This window comes from Acomys minous (assembly GCF_964271855.1).
Source record: "Acomys minous genome assembly, chromosome: 7".
Classification (NCBI taxonomy): domain Eukaryota; kingdom Metazoa; phylum Chordata; class Mammalia; order Rodentia; family Muridae; genus Acomys; species Acomys minous.
In genome coordinates, this window is record NC_140488.1 from 45,338,028 (window position 1) to 45,358,494 (window position 20,467).

A 20,467-nucleotide genomic window follows, 5' to 3' on the forward strand; every position below is an offset into this window, starting at 1 on the left:
TCAAGCCGAGTGGTGGGGGATGGGAGCTAGATAAGGAACCCCTGAATCAACTTAGTCATCCATTTTAACATCTAGCTTTCACAATTTTCATACATCAATAACATGATTTTGGTCAGCCTGCTCAGTGTGTGATTACAAGATTGCCCACAATTAATAAATCTAATGGCTTTCCTATTATTGGACACTGAGGTTGTTTCTAATTTTTGAACATTACAAACCAGGCTGTGATGAATCTCCAAGACACTAAATCTGGGCAGGTGCTTGCTGGCCACTGAGGTCAGGAGGAATATTTTTGAAACCTCTAAGCATGAAGTGCCTGCCAGTTGTTGTAACTGAAAGCGTCCTGGCGAAGACCCAAAAGCTGGCGCATGCCAAGGACTCTGCACAAAGCTTTTGGCTCTCCCCTGGTCAGTACCAATACCCAGCTCCTGTCACAGAGTGTTCAGGCTGGCAGGGCCTTGGGGGACCACTGAGCCAGCACCCTCGTCTCACGTGAGAGGCCTGAGGCCTGGGATGGCCCTCAGGCAGCTCAGTGCTGGCCAGAACCCTCCCAGCCTCCAGCACCTGGGACTCCTAAACTAGAATCTGAGCTGTGCCATTTGGAATCTGCTTTGCAAACTCCCCGGCCCGCCCGCCTGCTCCCCACACCACACCACTTTCTACTGAGGGCCGAGGGGGCTCTAGGCACTTTTGCAAGTCAACTGAGCAGTCAGGGTAGGTGGTGGGGGGGGGGCATTGAAAGATGACTTGAGGTTTACCCCGCAGGAGACTGGATCTGCCCCACCCAGAACCCTTCTTTACTCTAAGCCACATGACATGCTTCATGGCATGACCCTGTATCAGGTCCACCTGGCAAATTTACTTGGGATTTGAGCTGAACTAGCTGGTGAGTCCCTCACTCTTCACAGAGCCTTCTTTTCTCAGCGAGAGAGAATCAGCTTTGCTAAAGGCCCATGTCCCCGAGCCCTCTGTCCAGACAAACCTGCGCGCTAATGACAGCTCCTCCTCCCTACCTTGGGCCCTTCTACTGCCTCGGGGGAAATCACACAAATGGTGTGAAATGTACCCCTTCTTTTGTTTTCCTTTCTGACTTGGAGCTATAGCAGACCCCTCACTTCCATCAGGACCCTGTTTATTCAACTGGGAGAGATTTCACACTCAAGAACAGAACTCTCTCTCTCCAGGAGCCCCATCCCTGAATCTGCACCACCGCCATCCCACATCCCCCACCCCAGGCACTGCCTGAATAATTGATGAGTCAAGGCAGGGCCTATAAAAGGGTCTCTAGGGGAAAAGCCAAAAGAGTCCCGTAGGTTCTGCGACCTGGAAGAGCCTACAGCCTGTCTGGCTTGGTGTCTCAAGGATGGACTCTGCCGCTCCCGCTGCTGTTCCCCCTGCAGCCCCTGCAGCCCCTGCAGCCCCTGCAGGCCCTGCTGCCGCTGCTCCCCCTGCAGCCCCTGCTGCTGCTCCGCCTGGCCCGGCCCCGGCCCAAGCCCCTGCCCAACAACGAATCAATGGACAAGAAGTGTCTGGGAATGAAAGGTAAGTGGAACTCAGCTTTTGATAGCCTGAACTCAGTCTTAGGGAGATGGGGGTGGGAGAAGGGAAGATGCTCCCGGTGGTGATGGCGGTCCTGTTTTCTTGGAAGGGGGCAGACAGCAAAGAGCCTCAACCTTCCCCCTATACCTTTGGCTGGAATGTTTCACCTCTCTCGTCACTCCAGGTGATAGGAGGGGACAGAGAGACAGTGGACATTGCCAAAGCTGAAAGCCAAGTAGCCTGACCCTCATAGGCTAGTCCGTACAGTTCAGTGGAGAAACAGGAGAGGTTGCTGTGGAAATTAGGCTTAACGCAACCTGGACTATGGGACCTAGTGACAGGTGACATAGAGTGGAAGGGCCAAAGTCTAAAAGAGGCCTTTGATTGGGGGTGCTGACTCTGTCCTGAGCAAGCCACGAGTTTCCTATTTGCTTTTCCTTGCCTCTGGAAGTCGAGAGGAGAAGCAATGGGCCCAGGGGGCTGTCTGGACCCTTTCTCCAGCTAGGAGGATGGCGGGGTTCTGTTCTCTACTACTTGGTGCCAAAGGTCTCTCCTCCAAATATTTCCCACTCCCATTCCCCAAACTTTCGCTAAGTCCCTCCCATGCACAAGGCATTGTTCGGGGGGTTAAGGATTCAGAGATGCCTGTACGTATCTTTCAGCTCAGGCAGACAAGCACAAAATAGTGGGATAAGTGCAGCGATAACATTGTTGGAGTAGAGAGGAGGGGTATCTGTGTCAGCCTTGACTCAGTGGTCAGCGAACAAACGGTACCCTGGGGCAGATGACTCATGAGCCAAACTTTCAGGGGAAGTCTGTGTTTAGCCTGCCAACTGATGTCTCTCCTCTTTCCCTCAGAGGAGCTTTTCTTTGGAGACCCTGGCTGTCCTCTGCCAATGACCAACCAAGGCAGATGAGAAGTCTAGCGGACGGGGTGAGTTCGAGGCTCCCTGACACGTTTTCACTGATACATACACCTACCCTTGCCCCTTCTCAGATCTCCAGTCCAAGATTGCCAATGTGGGGCGGCAGTTTATCAACTCCATTACTATTTCATCCCCCACAGCAGCTCTGGGAGGAGGGGCAGGGCCAAGGTTTCCATGACAAATGAGACGAGAAGATGAGGGCATAGAGTGGGTAAGGGACCTGGGCGGGACTCACAGCCAGCGTGTGGTAGAGCTGATACTGGAATCCAGGCCTCACGGTACCTTGCCTCAGTGCTCTCTCATTCTTTTCCCTGAATGTTTTATCCTCTAAGAGAATCTGTCCCCCGGACAGCTTCCAACCAGGCACTGAAACAGGGTCAGGAAAGAAAACAACCCCAATGACCCTTTCTACTTGTTTTTTAAAAAAAAAACCAGATCTAAGACAGAGAGCCCTTGCTGTAGGGCAGGGCTGGGAGGTGGCTGGATTCTCGAGAGATGCCTAAGCATTTTGTAGATTGTCAGAACCTGCAGATTTCTGACCCTTGCTTTGGGAGAGGCAAGTTAAGCCACATGCTACCTTTTGCTTTGGACAGGCTGCTGGTGGGGCAACAGCTGCTGAGGCCACCAAGGCTGCTGACTCCAAGTTCCGTCACCCTGTCAGGTAAGCTTCTGGTGTCCAAGTTCGGAATGTGACAAACAGCCACGAGCATTATGTATGCTCATGACAAAACCATGCATGCCGCAGGAGGAAAGAGGCCAAAGTGACTTTCCCCAGGTGCCCTCCCTGTCACTGAGCTCTAAAGATGAAATCCTGTGACACCCCCCTACGAATAAAAGATTACCTTAGTAGGAAAAGAAGGGCTGGAGTGATGGCATGGTTAGGGGTGCCTGGAATTCAGCGACACTGCGGTGACCCACTCTCCACTGCAGCTGTAGAGCTGTCATAGGTGACGTTCCTTCCTGGAACCATTTTGGAACAACTGCAAAGGTTCTGTGACAAAGCCCTTTCCAGCAGCTAGTGAACCTCGCTAAGGGTTGCCTTCCTACTTGGCCCTACTGGCCTAAGTTAGGTACCCTGTTTCTTCTCTGTCCACAGGCTCTTCTGGCCTAAGTCTCGCTCCTTTGACTATCTGTACAGTTCTGGGGAGATATTACTACAGAACTTCCCTGTCCAGGCTACCATTAACTTATATGACGATTCTGACAGTGAGGAGGAAGAGGAAGACAAGGAAGAGGATGAAGAGGAAGACGTCAATGAACAAGGGCCAGAAGAGTCTGAGAGGGTACCAGAGGCCGAACCACATGAAGCCACATGAAGCTAATTCCCCTGACCGCCGCCGCCCCCGCCCCCATGACCTGTCCAAGTGGAAGCAGTCCCAGTTATGCTTGGCAGGTTTCCAAGGGCATCGATTAGCAGAGTCTCCAGAGGCAGCTTCTCTGGACTGAAACCAGTGTCCCGAGGCCATCTAGCTCACCCCGGCTTTCCTGATCAGCCTGCCAGTCTAGGCCTCTGGCATGTTCTTGTCTGGGCTACTCTTGTGCCAACAGTAGGAGTTTCCTAAGACCTGGAAGGGGAGTCAGGAAGACCTAACTTCTAAAGCCTTCAGGAGGTATACCAGAGCCAGGGATGCCCTCGGACAAGAGAGCTGTCACTCCCCGGGGCCCTTTGATTTCCCAGTTTTCAAAGACACCAACACCAGATCCAAGGAGGGAAGGAAGGGAAGGGAGGGGAGGGGAGGGGAGGGGAGGGGAAGGAGGTATCTTGAGAATTTGCTTATCTGGGGACCTGCATCCCACTTTGCCTGCTATTCATCCACTCTGGGTATTGGCCTAAGATAAGTCAGGAGAAAAATAAATGCAATGATGTTTGCCTTTTCTTGGAATTGTGCTGATTTCTTAACTGAACTCTGCCCGTGTTGTGAAGCCATAGGCGGGAGGGTCAGAGACCAACTCAAGGCCGATTCGTTGCTCTACCTGAGGTCAGATGACACATTTTTCTCCTCTGAGAATGTAATGGTGGGGACAGAGCCTCTCTGGCCAGTTGTGAAATCGGGCTTGATTAAAATTCAAGGACACCTGAGAAAGACAAAGCCCCCCAAGGGACAGCTTGTGAGTTGCCGGTAGAGAATGGGGCCTGGGGTAAAGAGAGAGGTGTTTTCTCATTGAGTCCTTGGGGGGCTGTTGTTCCATATGAGGAGGGATATCTAAGCACCCATTAAATCCTGTCAATTGTATCTCTTTGGTTCTCTCAGTATCTACCATAGCCCGAGCTATATTAGCCCTGTCCCAGTTACTTGTCAACAATTTTCTTGCTTTCAGAATTGTGTTTCACAATCTGTCTGCACACTGGCTACCAAATCAGGTCATGGTCTTGCCTCACCAACAACTAGACTTATGGTTTCTTCTTCTTTGGGGGGTCACAGATTACCATGAGGCACTATGGCAGCTTTACTTAGGAAAACACGTGCTTGAATACAGACATCCAATGCTATGCATTCATGAATAAAGCCTTTACTGTATTCTGCCTTTAAAAAAAAGATTTATTTATTTATTTATGAATTCTGTATCCACGAGTGCTCTGTCTTCGTGCACACCAGAAGAGGGCATCAGATCCCATCACAGACAGTTGTGGTTGCTGGGAATCGAACTCAGGACCTCTGGAAGAATAGCTAATGCTCTTAACTGTTGAGCCATCTCTCCAGCCCCAGTATTCTGCCTTTTAAAATCATCTGCTTTTGTGTTTTTGGCTTTGTCTTGCTTTGTAACTCTGGCTGTCTGAGCACGATGTGGCTCAGGCTGGACACAAATTCACAGCAATCCTCCTGCCTTAACACTCACTGGGATTACAGGTGTATACCGTAGTGCCTGCAGCTAATCCTCCTTTCTGCCTCTCTTTTCAGACTCATCTCTCTGCCTTAAGAATGTGGCATACTTTCTAACTCCTCTGAGGCTGTAAACACCTGCCTGCAATGGCTTTCTACAATTTTTTTTTTGAGACAGGGTTTCTCTGTGTAACCTTGGCTGTCCTGGACTCACTTTGTAGATCAGGCTGGCCTTGAACTCAGTGATTCACCTGCCTCTGCCTCCCTAGTGCTTGGATCAAAGGTGTGCACCACCACGCCTGGTGGCTTTCTACTCTTATAAGGCCATTTAAACTCTCATTCATTCAATAGAAGTACCTTCCATTTTATGGGGATTGTCTCCAGGTCCCCGAGTCCAGGCTGGGTAACCTCACACACGCCCTGTCTCATCTATGATAGCATCTGCCTCCTCCTTCCCTTTGCAGGGACCTGTGTTCAGTATCCCATGAAACTTCCCAGCCTAACTCAATGCACAGAAGCAGGCTCAAAAAATCGTAAAGGAACAATCCTCCGGTGTTCTCAGAGCAGCTTTTGGAAGAAGCACGAGTGATCCACTTGCTCACTTTCTCAAAGCGTTCCTTAACTGTGGAGGGGAAACGCTAACAACATCTTACGAGAAAGTAAAATGGTGGCTCTTTTCTTTTCCCTTCCCTGGGAACCTGAGATAAATTGCTCTAGTTCTGAACCCTGGCTGGGACTTCCCTAAGCGGGGTGGGCATTCTGGAGTAGGCCACCAAACCCATGCCCTGGGGTGGCATCTATTGGTTAAAACTCAACCTTGGTCTTAGAAGAAGGCTATCAGGCAACTGGACTTTGACCACTTTAACTCCTTTAGCCCATTCTGTGTCTTCCGGTAAGTGAAGTGGAATCTCCCAGGAGCCAGAGGAATGACCTTGGGTGAGTTACTAATCCACCCTGAGCAACAGACTATTTATCCATGGCATGAGGCTATGGGGACGGTTACTGTCCATGTGGCTGTGCAGATTCCATGAGATGGAGTAAAGAAAATAGCACAGGCCCTGGCACATAGTGATAATGTCTGTACTGGGGACTATTGATAATGTAAAAGAAATGTGCTTTCAGGCTTGAGGGTGACAGGGTCTGAGTTACTTACCTTGCGAGTATGTCGCAGGCCTCTTTGGTTAATCTTCGTCCTCATTTAATAGTTTACCAGTCAAAGAAAAGCTTGCAGTGTTTATAAACAATAAACACAAGGAAGGCCAACTGGGGCTTGCTGGGCCACTCTGTGTTCCAATGCTCCTTAGATTTGAGCCTCGTTTGTCCTGGGAGAGAGCTTTTAAAACTTGACAGTCTTTAGCAGGAAACCTCTTTTTTTCTGAATTGAATGCAGAAGTCGAACGTGTAAATCAGATAAAAATGGAGCTGCCCGAGGGAGGGAAGACAAAAATGGAGCTGCAGGATGGAGGTGGGAGATAGAACCCTCTCACTCCGCCCACCTCCACCCTCCCAGCCCCCCAGCCCCCCAACCCCCACACCCTCCCATCCCAGTCCCCTGAGCTATTGTACTCTCTCTCTGTAAGCAAGCTCTCTCCTTTTTCTTTTGGAAACAAACACCTTCAATGATCCCTAGACTTGGAGGAAGACAATTTGAAAACACCGTCCCAAGGGTAAAAAAACAAAACAAAACAAAACAAAACAAAAACCCAGAAAGGTTTCAAACCGAAGGAGGATTGATTAGCATTTTAAGATGTCCAGTGTTCCGATTTAAAAACCTCGCTTTAGGTCCTAAGCTGCTAGCTTTTTGTAGCTCAGAAATTGCTCAAGTTCTTCTTCCACCATAGGTTGTAAGGATTTAAAATCCTTGGAATCCCAATATCCTTGGTTTTAAAGTATTAGACAGCATAGACTTATGAATCCATAAATCCTCAGAGGTTTCAAGTCCTGAAAGCACCTGAGTAGTAATTCCCTACTCCAGGGAATGCTTCTCGCTCTCCCTCCCCTTACTGCTCCTCCCCCCCCTCTTATTGCTGTTTACTGGACTGACATTTTGTCTTATGTTCCTCCCAATCTCGTGTCCTGAAATGGCTTCCAGTCCACTTCCCCTCTGTACAGTTGCTTAGTGACTAGAATTTTCCGCTCTAACTAGGCAGAGCCAGTGAGCCCGCTACCCTAGAACAACTGCAGAGGCATGGATTTGGAGAAAACATCTGCACAAACCCCAGAGGATTTCTAGTGCTTCCTACTTGTTCCACCCTAGTGCTCCATGCACCATCACCCCAGCTTGCATTGCTCCTTACTTGGCAATAACTTCCATTGAAGGCGAGACTGTATTTGAGCTGGGCCTTCAATATGGACATTGATGCAACAAGTGCCAGGGCATAGAGATATTAAAACATTAAGGTCACTGTGTTTTTAAAAAAATGGATGGGGAACTGGGCATGGTGGCGCACCCCTTTAATCCCAGCAATCAGGGAAGCAGAGGCAGGCGTATCACTGTGAGTTCGAGGCCAGCCTAGTCTACAAAGCCAGTCCAGGACAGCCAAGGCTACACAGAGAAACCTTGTCTCAGAAAAAAAATTAATGGGGAATTGTATAAAAAAAATTAGATAGGGAGGTGGGGAAGATATGGGAGGTGTTGAGAGAGGGAAAATATGCTCAAATTATAAAATGAAAAATTGTTAACAAGAATTCCCCAATAAATTTTAAAAATTAGTTTGTTATATGTGGATTTTTGCCTGCCATTATATCAATGCAGCATGCAAATGAGGAGGTCAGAAGATCCACAGATCCCCTAGATCTGGAGTTACAGGCAGTTGTGAGTTACCATGTCTGTGTGCAGGGATTCAAATCTGGCTCTTTTAGAAGAACAGCCTGTGCTCTTAACTGCTGAGCCATCTCTCCAGCCTCAAGGCCCAAAGTTTTACTACCAGAACCTGGGGAGGTAAGGGGACTACTTGTCTAGTCTAACCGCAGAGGTCCAGCCGAGGGTGTGTGGGTAGTTGGTGATGCCACTGATGCAACTTTTTTGCATCCCGAAGAGCACAGGTGGTAAAGTGACTTGGAGGCATGGCAGAACCATGTTCTTTCTTTTTCTTTTTTCTTTCTTTCTTTTTTGGTTTTTGTTTTTCAAGACCGGGCTTCTCTGTGTAGCCTTGGCTGTCATGGACTTGTGTTGTAGACCAGGCTGTCCTCGAACTCACAGAGATCCACCTGCCTCTGCCTCTAGTTGGTGCAAAGATTGGGAAGTGTTGATTTGAGCCATCAGTGTGGATCCCAGAAGCAGCATCTCTTGGCAGGCCCACGGGGTCGGGGGAGTGACAATAAATAACTCAGAGCTCTCAGTGACACTTGACATGACTCAGGGGAAGAGAACATGGGCTTGACAGTCAGTCTCTTACTCTAACTTGACTGTCTCCTCTCATTCTAACATACTGGCAGCCATCCAAGCAGGACTGTGATAAATCACGGAGCCCAAAGACCCCCCAGCCTAGCCCTTATTTGATATGGGAGCCCTGGCAAGCCTGGCTCTGTAGAGAGGGGAAATCTTGTTACTTCCTCTTGCTGGATTTCTGAGTGACACTGAATTTTTCTTTGTGCCTTTACTTGATCTTCAGTCTCTTATCACCATGGCAACCCAAGCTGAGGCGCCAGCATTGAGATCAATCCCTTCCCAATAGGCATTTAAGGAACAGTCTAATATTAGGGAAGTGGAACATTTTTAACCCTTTCTCCATGTCTGTCCGTCTGTCTGTCTATCTGTCTGTCTGTTCGTCCGTCTGTCTGTTCATCTGTCTGTCTGTCCGTGAGTCTGTTTGTCTGACCATCTGTCCCTCCCTCCGTCTGTCTGTCTATCTGTCTGTCCATCAGTCAACCTGTCTGTCTGTCAGTCAGTCCATCTGTCTATCTATCTGTTTGCCTGTCGATCTGTCTGTCCTTCCGTCCATCTGTCAGTCCATCCGTCTAGCCATCTGCCCATCTGTCTGTCTGTCCATCTTTCTGTTTTGTTTCGATAAAATGCAGACTAGTTTGATTCTAAATGAATGTGGAAAGAGCCCTGCTTCTTGGGACAGATGCTCCAGGTTTTACCCTCTTCTGAGTGTTGGTGGGAAGAAGGTTGGAGGCAGCACGGGGCCGAGAGGCGGCAGGGCTGAGGTTTCTCAGGACTCTTTTTAGTGTTACTTGATTACAATTTTTGTCCTAAAATTTTGATGTTGCATTATTTGGGTTTATTACTTTCTTTCTTTCTTTCTTTCTTTCTTTCTTTCTTTCTTTCTTTCTTCTTTTTGTACCTTTGTAAAAGCTACAAACCTCTTTCTTTTTTTGTTTGGTTTTGGTTTGAGACAGGATTTCTCTGTGTGGCCCTGGCTACCCTGGACTTGCTTTGTAGCTGGCCTCGAGCTCACAGGGACCCACCTGCCTCTGCCTTCCCGAGTGCTGGGATTACACTCGGGTGCCACTGTGCCCAGCTCACAGATGATTCTTGAAGCGTTTCTAAGCAACAGGCCTGGAGACTTGACCTGAAACTTTCATACAACAACTGTGAGGCATGGGTAGTTAGGGAATCTTAGGCTTAAAGCAGTTTTTATAAAAAATAAATAACCCGGGCACTTATATGAATCATCTCATTTAACCCTTATAACACCCCCAAGTATAACAGCCATTACCACCCTTAGTATATAGATGAGGAAATGGAGGCTCAGAGATAATACAGGGGGAGTCTGCTCACAAATACTAATTGGCTAAGGCAAGCTTTGAGAAATGACAGCATTTGCCTGTGGTTACGTGATGGGAAATGGTAAAAGTGGGACTTGGGACCCTCAGGTCTGAAGGCCTGTGCCCTGAGGAGGTGAAATGAACAGAGTTTGGCAAAGGTCCTGTGGGAGGGTCTAGAAGAAAAAGTTTAAGTTGTGCCTGGAGGGAAGTGAGTCAGAGGATGTGAAGAGCTCTGGGCCAAGAGCCAGGAAAAGCTGAAGGCCAGTGAAAGGGGTCACAGAAGAAGGGACTTTTGGAATCTGGTGCTGAGCAGAGAGAATCAAGCACTCAGAACCTTACTTAGGTATACGCATAATGCTGCCAGGGGCGGGATACTGGTGACAGAGATGAGAGTCTTAGCATCACCTGAGTGCCACGCCAGCTGGCTGAGAATCGGGCAGGCCTCAGCTGCCCTGACCATGTTCCACCAGGGTAGGGAAACTACCCTGAACTACTGCTGAGCATTCCCTAGCCGGCTTTTCACCCTTCACCCTCTGCTCAGGAGGTGCCTCACCAAAGCCCCTCAGAGTGGGTGACATTTGACTCAGAGAAGTGCAGTGGCCTGGCCATTAGTCACGCAGCAGCAGCAGCAGCAGCAGCGGGTCAGCCAGAGACCTGTGACAGTGCACATACGGGCGGGGGTGGGGGGGTGGGGGTGGGGAGGAGGAGTCCTGACTTGCAACTGACTACTCGGGTCCTCTCCATTCCCCCAGAGAAGCCCTCAAGAGCACAGCAGGCAAGCTGCCTCCTACACACGACAAGGAAAAAGATGTGTGTGAATTGTCACCCATACCGGCCATTGGTAATACCTGAAGCCAGAGGGGGAAGAGTGGAGCTGTGGTTTGAAAAAGACTGAGAGTCAACCCTAAAACTGGAATCACACCGTGTGGACAGCCGCGCCCCCAACACCGCACCCCAAGTTCAATTGGTGTCCCTTATCAGAAAGAGACACAGCACCCTCTGGTGGCTGAACCCCAAACTTACACTTTTAGGGTTCTAACTTGCTCTTACCTATGATGATAATGGAAAGCCGCTTGCCTTTTCTGAGTGAATGAAAAAAAGACAGGTTGTAATAGTAAAAATTCTAAGAAACACACTCAGAAATCTTGTTTGAAGACGGTACACATGAAAGCTTAAGAAGATAGCATAAAAGGGAAAAATATCACCATAAAATAACTCTTCTTCCATGGGGGAAACTAAGGGCCACATATAAAATGTTAAGAACTTGCCACACAAGACTAGGATGAAACCATTAATATTTATGAAATCGTTTTCAATGGTTCAGTAGGACAACTGTTTTAAAAACACCATTAAATTGTAGCCTACTGGCATGTTATAAAAGATTTTTAATGTATCCATAGACCCAATACAGCTGACAGGTTTACTACGTGATTTGACACAGTAACTGCATCACAAATCACACGTTACCGAAACCTACAAAAGTAAATCCCCTCTTGGCACTTTGTTTTGTTCCCATGGGTCTCGCTGGACATCATCTTCTGAGTTTAAGCTGTCTTCCCACCCCTGGCACTTAAATAGCTGAGGCTAGGAGCAGGCGGCGGCATACCTGGGCAGCAAATGTTAGAGCTTGGTTGTTATGGGGACAGGCTGTGGAATTAAACTAAAGCTAAATCTTAAACCTCGATAAAAATTCTCTTCTGTAGCCAAGTATTCACTAGAACATTCATTCTTAAGGCTGAGTTTCCCTTCCTCCCCTTCTCCTTCATACTTTCCTTCTTCCCTCCTTCCCTTCGTCATTTTAGACCCAATATATATATATATATTACACACAGATTTGTAGATAACTCAGATGGCTCAGCCTGACCTTGAACTTGTCACATAGCAGCTGAACAGGACCTTAAACTTGTGAGCATCCTGTTTTCTTCTGTTAAGTGCTGACATTACAGGCCTGTGCTACCAAACCAGGCTCACTGTTCTGTTTTAAACACATACTGAGTAGTTATATTTCCAGCTTCAATTCCCCTCCCTACTCTGTTTACTTTCTTTATTTTTGTTATGTCTCTGGTTGCCCCAAACTCTCTGTCTTGTCCCAAAGGGTGCACTGGCAGCAATCATGTAAGGTATAGTTTCTTTTTGTTTGGTTTTTCGAGACAGCCTTGGCTGCCCTGGACGCTCTTTGTAGACCATGGTGGCCTTTGAACTCAAAGAGATCCACCTACCTCTGCCTCTCAAGTGCTGGGGTTACAAGTGTGCACCACTGCTCCCCAGCTCAGGGCATAGCTTTGTAAACTGTGGGTCATGATCCTATGTGGGGTTGTGTAACTGAATCTGGGGGTAGCAAAAAGTTTTGTCAACAGTACAAATGTTCTGAGTGCATATATAAAGAAGTAGTTCTCTTGCACAGAGAAACTCTGTCTCAAAAAACAAACAAAACAAAACAAAAAGTACTTCCCCAAATCAGTTTTCTCCAACAAAGGGTCACTGGGTATATCAACGACACTCCACGGCAGGTCCCATTGTGTGTGTGTGTGTGTGTGTGTGTGTGTGTGTGTGTGTGTAATTTTTTGCTTTGACATTTTTGTATTTTCTGATTTTCATTTTTTTGTGAGAGAGGGGGGACAAACCTCAAGTTGTGTGGGTGGGGCAGTGGGAAGATCTAGGAGGAGTTGAAAGAGGGGGGAATGCAGCCAAAACTGATGTGAAAAAGTGCTCACCATGGAGCACTGCTCAGCGTCACTAGAGCCTTGCTGCTTAACACACGACATGCACACTTTGCACTGTACATGCTGTCGCACCATGGCACTAGGGAATGCCTGACTCAGTGGGCCTTTTGTGATGCTTCTGCTAGCCAGAAGGAGTTCTCTGTTCCTATAGAGCTGTTCTGGTTTGGTTATAGTCAACAGAGAATCACCAGTTTCTTTCATTTTTCAACTTGTGTGATGGTTGGTTTTAATATATGTTGTTGGCTGGGCTGGAGAGATGGCTCAGCAATTAGGAGTACTGACTGTTCTTTCAGAGGACCTGGGTTCAATTCCAGCACCCACATGGCAGCTCATAACTGTCTGTAACCCTCCCATAGACATACATGCAGTTAAGGCATCAAAGCACAGAACATAAAAATAAATAAATTATTTTTTAACATTGCCTCTGGGGTCACTAACTTGAGTTTCATTAAAACCATCATTAAATAAACTTCGGCTTCAAATGAATACACTTCCAACAATTTGGGCAATGGTTCTAACATACTTTTAGCCTTTTGTGCTACATACATAGGTAAAGTGGCATCCATCATCAGCACCAATAATTATGCAATCGAAAGTGCCCCCACAGCCTGCAGGATCAAATATTCCACCACAGTTGAATTCTTTAGATAAAAACAGACAGGCACATCAAACTCATTTGCAAGCAAGTATGTTTTCATCCTTACTCTTGCTGTTCTTGTATGCTTGCCTGTGTACGTGCAGCGATAAGCATACCGTGGTGTTCATGTGGAGGTCAGAGGACCACTTTTCAGAGTCACTTCTCTCCTCCATTGTGGGATACGGATGTCAAGCTCAAGTCATCAGGTATGCACAGCAAGGATTTTACTTCCTGAGTCATCATACCCAATTCTGTGTACACCGAAGAATTTAAAATACCAAATCTTTACAGTTTATTATAGGTAAATAATGCGTATAACTATTGTACATGTGTGTATACCCAAGGCTGTGCAAAATCTCATTGAGTGAAAAGGGGTCATGAGTGAAAAAAGAAGAAGATGCCCTATTTTAGCACTTGTGGCTCAGACAGGCTAATGCTCCAGGTGTTCTCTGGGTATAGTTTTAAGACTCCCAATTGCACATCTCCTGTCTCTTGCAGATGTTAATACTGCCTCACACAGGCATGTGTCTCTTTCTGCGTTTTAGAACAACTTTATTTCGGGCTTTCATTTGGTTCTTTTCATACACACACACACACACACACACACACACACACACACACACACACAAATATGGAGTGCGGTGAAAGAGGGCATGCTGTATTCCAGGCTGCACAGGAAGCCGGACCAGCACCCAGAGTCTTCCTGTCAAGCTCAGTGCTTCCCATCAGTGCTCGCATTTACCTATGGCCCTGGGTTCTGTTCTAGTGTGACTCATTTCTACCTCAGGCCATGCCTGACCTTTTGAAAGCCACACAGCTGCACTCTGCTGCCCCATTTCCTGCTCCCACAGAGGCTTAAATTGTATCCCAGGTAAACGGTCAACCTGCAATTATTCACGTAAAAGAATTGCTAGGCCTGGTGACTCAGAATAGCCACATCCCTAGGGAGCGGGGCGGGGAGGAGGGGGGGGGCGGGGCGGGGGAGCGGGGCATCTCTGACATGGACTCTGTTGCCTGCCTTTCCCCTTGCTGTGCTGCCTTTTCTGGCTTCAGTGGAAAAGGGTGCTCTTAGTCCTGATGCTACTTGATGTACAGGGGTGGGTTGGTAGGGTGCCTCCTTTTTTTCTGAGGAGAAGGGGAAAGGGAAAAGGGGAAAAGAGGATGGGTGAGTGGGTGGATGGGTGGGTCTGAGAGGAGAGAAGGAAGAAGAATGTGATTGGGATGTAAAGTGAATGACTAAATGAATTTTTAAAAGATACCAGCTTAAAAATACAGGGCAAGAACACTTTCAAAGGTTAGATGACCCAGCTGAAGTGACACAAAAGTTGTTTCCTCACCCAAGCACTGCTCCATACCCACAGCCGGATTTATTTAGCCACTCAGCTCTTGTTGGAACTAACCACCAGGTCTCAGAAGGGCAACCTATCTCTAGTTGGTGCAAAGATTGGGAAGTGTTGATTTGAGCCATCAGTGTGGATCCCAGAAGCAGCATCTCTTGGCAGGCCCACGGGGTCGGGGGAGTGACAATAAATAACTCAGAGCTCTCAGTGACACTTGACATGACTCAGGGGAAGAGAACATGGGCTTGACAGTCAGTCTCTTACTCTAACTTGACTGTCTCCTCTCATTCTAACATACTGGCAGCCATCCAAGCAGGACTGTGATAAATCACGGAGCCCAAAGACCCCCCCCCGCCCCCCCCCCGGCCTAGCCCTTATTTGATATGGGAGCCCTGGCCAAGCCTGGCTCTGCAGAGAGGGGAAATCTTGTTACTTCCTCTTGCTGGATTTCTGAGTGACACCGAATTTCTCTTTGTGTCTCTCATCACCATGGCAACCCAAGCTTTCAATTTGTGGAACACCAACGGCACACTGTCTAATAGTCGGGAATTGGAACATTTTTAACTCTCTCTCCACGCTTCAGTCATGGTCTATGGCAGATAGCAAGTACTGTCAAGTGTAATGCCAGGCACTTCCTATATCTCTGCTTTCAATCTTTCTACGTGGGAGTTACTTACTAATCAGATTAGCTGGAAATCAAGTCCTGGGCCTCCTGTCATTAGTGAGCAGAGTCATCATAGTGAACCATGACACAGTCCAATGAGCCACTGGATTGTTAGGTCAGGCCAAATCTGTTCTGGAGACTTTGGCTCCTACCCTGTGTCTGCTGTGGGTTAAAACAGGGTATGTACTCACTACCCTCACACATTGCTGACTTCTGAGGAACCAGGACATACATCAAGTTAAATTAAAATTCCTTAAATTTTTTTTTAAATTTAATGTACATTGGTATAGGGTGTCAGATCCCCTGGAACTGGAGTTACAGTTGTGAGCTGCCATATGGTTGCTGGGAATTGAACCCGGGTCCTTTGGAAGAGCAGCCAGGGCTCTTAACCACAAAGCCATCTCTCCAGTCCCCCAAATTATTTTTTTAAGTTAATAACTTTTCTTTTACTGCATGAGATTGGAATTAAATCTTTATTAGGCAGTCAAAACTTAACAGAAAAGGCTTTTTTTCCTTTTTATTTACTTATTTTTCTTTTTAAATATATTTTATTTATTCTCACTTATTCACACATACACTCCAATTGTACTCCCCTATCTCTTATCTTCCCACTAACACCCTCCCTCTCTCTTCTGCCCTATTCTTCCCCTCCCCTAGACCTCTGACACTGTCTTCCCCACTGTCTGGCCACAGCCTATAACATCTCTTCAGGGTAACCTGCATCCCATTCCTCTGTGTGCCCACAAGGCCATCCTTCCAAGGGGCAGTGACCAAATTGTGGCCTCCAGAGTGTATGTCAGAGGTTCAGCAGCAGTTCCATCCCTACCTGGAGAATCAGCTGTCTCAAGACCCAGCTTACCACCTGTGGTATAGCTATGCCCGAAAGGCACTCCACCACACGAAAAAGACATTTGCTCAACTATGTTCATAGGAGCTTTTTTTTTTTTTTTCGTGATAGCCAAAACCTGGAAACAACCGGGACTTCCCTCAACTGAAGAACTGATAAAGAAACTGTGGTGCATTTACACAATGGAATACTATTCAGTGGTTAAAAATAAGTTAATAAATTTTAAACTGACACAGTAACTGTGCATATTATAAGGGGATATTCTAATGGATTTATAATAACAAGTAAAGGTAGGATCTGGGTACTTGGCTCATCTGTCCCTTACGCAAAAAACAAACAAACAAACAAACAAACAAACAAACAAAAACTTTCTTTGTGTTACAGACATTCAAATTCCTGTGTACTGGCTATTTTGAGATATTTTATTGATTCCCGTTAGTCAGTAACCCACTCTCCTCTATATAGAACATAAGGAGTTATCGTCCCACTCAATCATATCTTTACACTTTCTAATTCCCTTTGTTCGCATATTCTCGCACCCTTCTCAGCATCTAGTGCCCATGAAACTCTCCAATATTTCCACATGATAGGTAAGAACACATAGCACTTGCTTTTCTGTCCTTCACTCAATCAGTTTAAATGCTGTATCTCTAGAAAGCTTCCATCCGATTGTTAGTAGCATTCTCATGGGCATCATGCAGTGAAATTCTTAGTCTGGGAGTAGGGCCTTTGTCATAGGATAATAATGAAAACTTCCTCTGAACGCACCATGGGAACCTGATTGATCAGTAGAACATTCTTGGGAAACTATTGCGCACGTCAAAAGAAAACAAATTATGCTTGCAATACAAAATTACTCTCCTTTGGTTATTTCTTGAGACAGGGCCTCGTGCACTTCAGGCTTGTGTTGGGTATGCTGTACAGCCAAGGCAGATAACTTTGAATTGCAGAGCCTCTGGCTTCCATCTGCAGCGCCCGCACTGCTAGTCTAGGCTATGGCGAGGGTCTGCAGATTGAAAAGACCACACAACAGTGGGTCATTCGTGCTAAGAGAATGCGGTTTATTGGGAGTAACAGAGCTGCTTATATAGGGGAGGAACCAGCAATCGAACAGCACTGTGCAAAGTCCCCAAGAGGGAGCAAACCAAGGGCCAAATAATGAGCCTCAAAACAAGGAAAATGAAGGCAACCAGTGGAGCACAATGTTTCAACTGCAGACAAAAACAAGTAATGGTCAGTACCAGCACAGCCCAGTTCCCCACATCCACCTCCATAGTATAGGGATTTTACATTGTCTTCTCTATAGTGTAGTAGGTTCTACTCAAGTTTAATAGTTCCGAGATGAGGATAATGTGATGGAAAGGAAGGAGCACAGGTTATTGAGAGACCTGATTTGGTTACGTGTTCGAATTCTGTCATATGAACAGTAATATATTGGACAAGTGGTTTAGTATCGTCATGTCTAAAAAAGGAATAGCCCTTAATCCCTGAACCTAAATTTGTGTGTGTGTGTGTGTGTGTGTGTGTGTGTGTGTGTGTGTGTGTGTGTGAGGGCAGGGATGGAGTGAGAGTTGGGTGCCTTGTTATATGATAAAAACCACTTTTCAAAATTGGAAAGCTGCCCAGCATGGTGGCACACCCCTGTAATCCCAGCACTCTGGGAAGCAGAGGCAGGCAGATCTCTGTGAGTTCGAGGCCAGCCTGGTCTACAAAGTGAGTCTACAACAGCCAGGGCTACAGAGAGGCCCTGTCCTGAAAAACCAAAACCAAAACCAAACAAAGCACACCCCCCCCCAAAAACCCCCAAAATATAATAACAACAGCAACAACAAACAACAACAGCAACAAAACAAAAGCATGAAAGCTGACTTCTGGAGTGGCCACAGAGACTATAAGGAAGACTCCCCCTAATCAGGCTCAGCACTTGCCCTGACTTGCCATGGATTAGATGAAGCTGATCCAGATGGTCAAATGGGGGGGGGAGGGGGGAGGGGCAGGCCAAGAGCTGAGAGGACAGGACCACCTACATGAAAGCTGTGACAGAGCAGGGCGCTGAGGTGTCCAACGAGGAGTGCAACCTGCTGTCGGTGGCCAACACCTCCGACAAGAAGCTGCAGTTGATCAAGGACTATCAGGAGAAAGTGGAGTTGGAGCTGAGGTCCATCTGCACCAAGGTCCTGGAATTGTTGGGTAAGTATTTAATAGCCAATGCAACTAAGCCAGAGAGTAAGGTCTTCTATCTAAAAATGAAGGGAGATTATTTCCCGTTATCTTGATGAAGTTTCTTGTAGTGATGATCGAAAACAAACGATCGATAATTCCCAAGGAGCCTACCAAGAGGCATTTGATATAAGCAAGAAAGAGATGCAACCTACACATCCAATCTGCCTGGGGCTGGCTCTTAACTTTTCTGTATTTTACTATGAGATCCTTACTAGTGCAGAGCTCACCTGCACACTGGCTAAAATGGCTTTTGATGAGGCTATAGCAGAGCTTGATATAATGAACAGAGATTCCTACAAAGACAGCACCCTCATCAGGCAGTTGCTTAGCGACAACTTAACATTCTGGACTTCAGACAGTGCAGGCAAAGAATGTGACGTAGCAGAGGGGACTAAAACCTCAAGGCATCCAGATCGCCTTCCTCCTTCCCCTCAAGAAAACCTTTTCACATCTGCATTCCTTATTCCACTTGGATTTCCTCTTGCAAGGAAGCCCATTTGTGTGTCTGGGATCAACTGTTCACAGTCTTTTCACACTGCAGCTTTGGGAAAACTCCATTCCTTGGCTTGTGTTGTCTTGGCCTTCCTGGTGTGCAGTTACTGCTGTAGAAAAGTATCAATAGCCTCATTGATGTAAACACGAGTAACTTCCAGACACTTGTGTAGAGGACTGACAGCACAGTTGGTATTTAAATAATCTGAACCCAGTTCTGCAAGTGGCTGTGTTTTGTATTACTGTGAAGATATGGAAATGTAGTGCATTACAATTTAAAGTGATTGTAATAATAACTTGATTTCTACATTCCCACTTTGACCCTTTTTTGGGGTTTTCCTTCCGGAAGCAACTTTTCCATGCTTTTACTACATATTCCATTTTAGTAGGGACCCAGAAGTTTTAGATTGAATGGGAAAGCACTCAATGCATCCTGGCTTGGGCCAGATTGAAATGTCTCCTATGTCACATGTTCTGGAAGCTGCATTTGTCAGTGACAACATGGAGCTTCCTTATGCATTCTTCATTTGCTGCTGTTTAAGTTGGCAACCTCCTACCCAATAAAAATTCACATACACCTTCTGCCTTCGTATTCACCTTACCCTGTAATAGAAGTAGCATGTTGCTGCCAGAAGTCAAGCATTGCTTTGGGTAAATTAAAATGCACGTCCTTTCTTAATACACTAGAAAGGGGGGGCATGCACGCATTAAATCCCAGCACTTGAGAGGCAGAGGCAGGTGGATCTCTGTGAGTTGAGGCTAGCCTGGTGTGAGTACAGGACAGCCAAGGCCACACACAGAAAACCTGTCTCGAAAAACAAAAACAAACAAACAAAACAAAAAAAAACCCCACACACTAGAAAGGAGAAATGAAGTACACAAGTCCATGTCTAAACTTCAGTACTTTTCCATGCAGATTTGTGCACATGTGAGAGGGTGTCCAGTTTGTCCAGTGATTGCTCTTTAGAGAGTTGGACCACTATAGTGTGTGTTTCCTAATCATTGTCCATAGTCCCAAAAGAGCCTTATGGAAATGTTCTGCCCTATGTAGCAACAGAGTAACAAAATAAAACTACATTTTATTTTTTAAAAAACATGAAAGGTAACATTTATTTACTTATTTTGTGTCTACGGATGTTTGCCAACATGTGTTTACTACAGGGCTCATGGACAACGTGAGGGAGCTGGTCTTCTGCACTCTCTCCACATGCGTTCTAGGGATCAAAGCAGGTTATCAGGCAAAGCAGTGGGTGCCTTTACTTGCTATGCAATCTCTAGGCCAACGTTAACCCTTTAATAAAGACTGTACAAAGAACTTCAGTATCATAATAATTCAATTTTTGTCGTGTGTGTGTGTGTGTGTGTGTGTGTGTGTGTGTGTGTGTGTAATACTTAGTATCTTTACCCTTAGCATGTTTGTTTGTTTTGAGAGAACTTTGTTATATAGTATCCTAAGCTAGCCTCACTAAGTTACCAGGATGGATTTGAACTTACAACATTCCTTCTTGAGTCTAGAATCTAGAATTTTCTGAGGAAAATTC

The 20,467-nt window shown here is 46.5% G+C and overlaps 1 protein-coding gene and 1 pseudogene across 3 annotated transcripts; both read left to right on the top strand.

Annotated features, from left to right (window-relative positions):
- Positions 1–448: 448 nt before the first annotated feature.
- On the top strand, positions 449–4,180 carry RIPPLY1 (ripply transcriptional repressor 1). 2 transcript variants are annotated; one of them, XM_084790825.1, is made up of 4 exons: positions 449–1,542; positions 2,398–2,473; positions 3,059–3,126; positions 3,562–4,180. In XM_084790825.1, the coding sequence occupies exons 1-4, from the start codon at positions 1,364–1,366 to the stop codon at positions 3,779–3,781; spliced, it is 543 nt and encodes a 180-aa protein (XP_084646951.1). In that variant the 5' UTR covers positions 449–1,363; the 3' UTR covers positions 3,782–4,180. The 2 variants fall into 2 exon arrangements, with proteins under 2 accessions (XP_084646951.1, XP_084646952.1); XM_084790826.1 differs by having other exon boundaries at positions 3,673–4,180.
- Positions 4,181–18,238: 14,058 nt separating this feature from the next.
- On the top strand, positions 18,239–19,235 carry LOC311601417 (14-3-3 protein theta-like; annotated as a pseudogene). The gene has a single exon. The product of its transcript is annotated as a 14-3-3 protein theta-like (transcript).
- Positions 19,236–20,467: the final 1,232 nt, after the last annotated feature.

Bases quoted from the DNA above. Each gene is read 5' to 3' on its own strand.
- RIPPLY1 (XM_084790825.1), top strand. From the start codon at position 1,364: ATGGACTCTGCCGCTCCCGCTGCTGTTCCCCCTGCAGCCCCTGCAGCC. The intron at 1,543-2,397 runs GTAAGTGGAACT...TCTTTCCCTCAG, and splicing joins GAAGTGTCTGGGAATGAAAG to AGGAGCTTTTCTTTGGAGAC. The intron at 2,474-3,058 runs GTGAGTTCGAGG...TGCTTTGGACAG, and splicing joins TGAGAAGTCTAGCGGACGGG to GCTGCTGGTGGGGCAACAGC.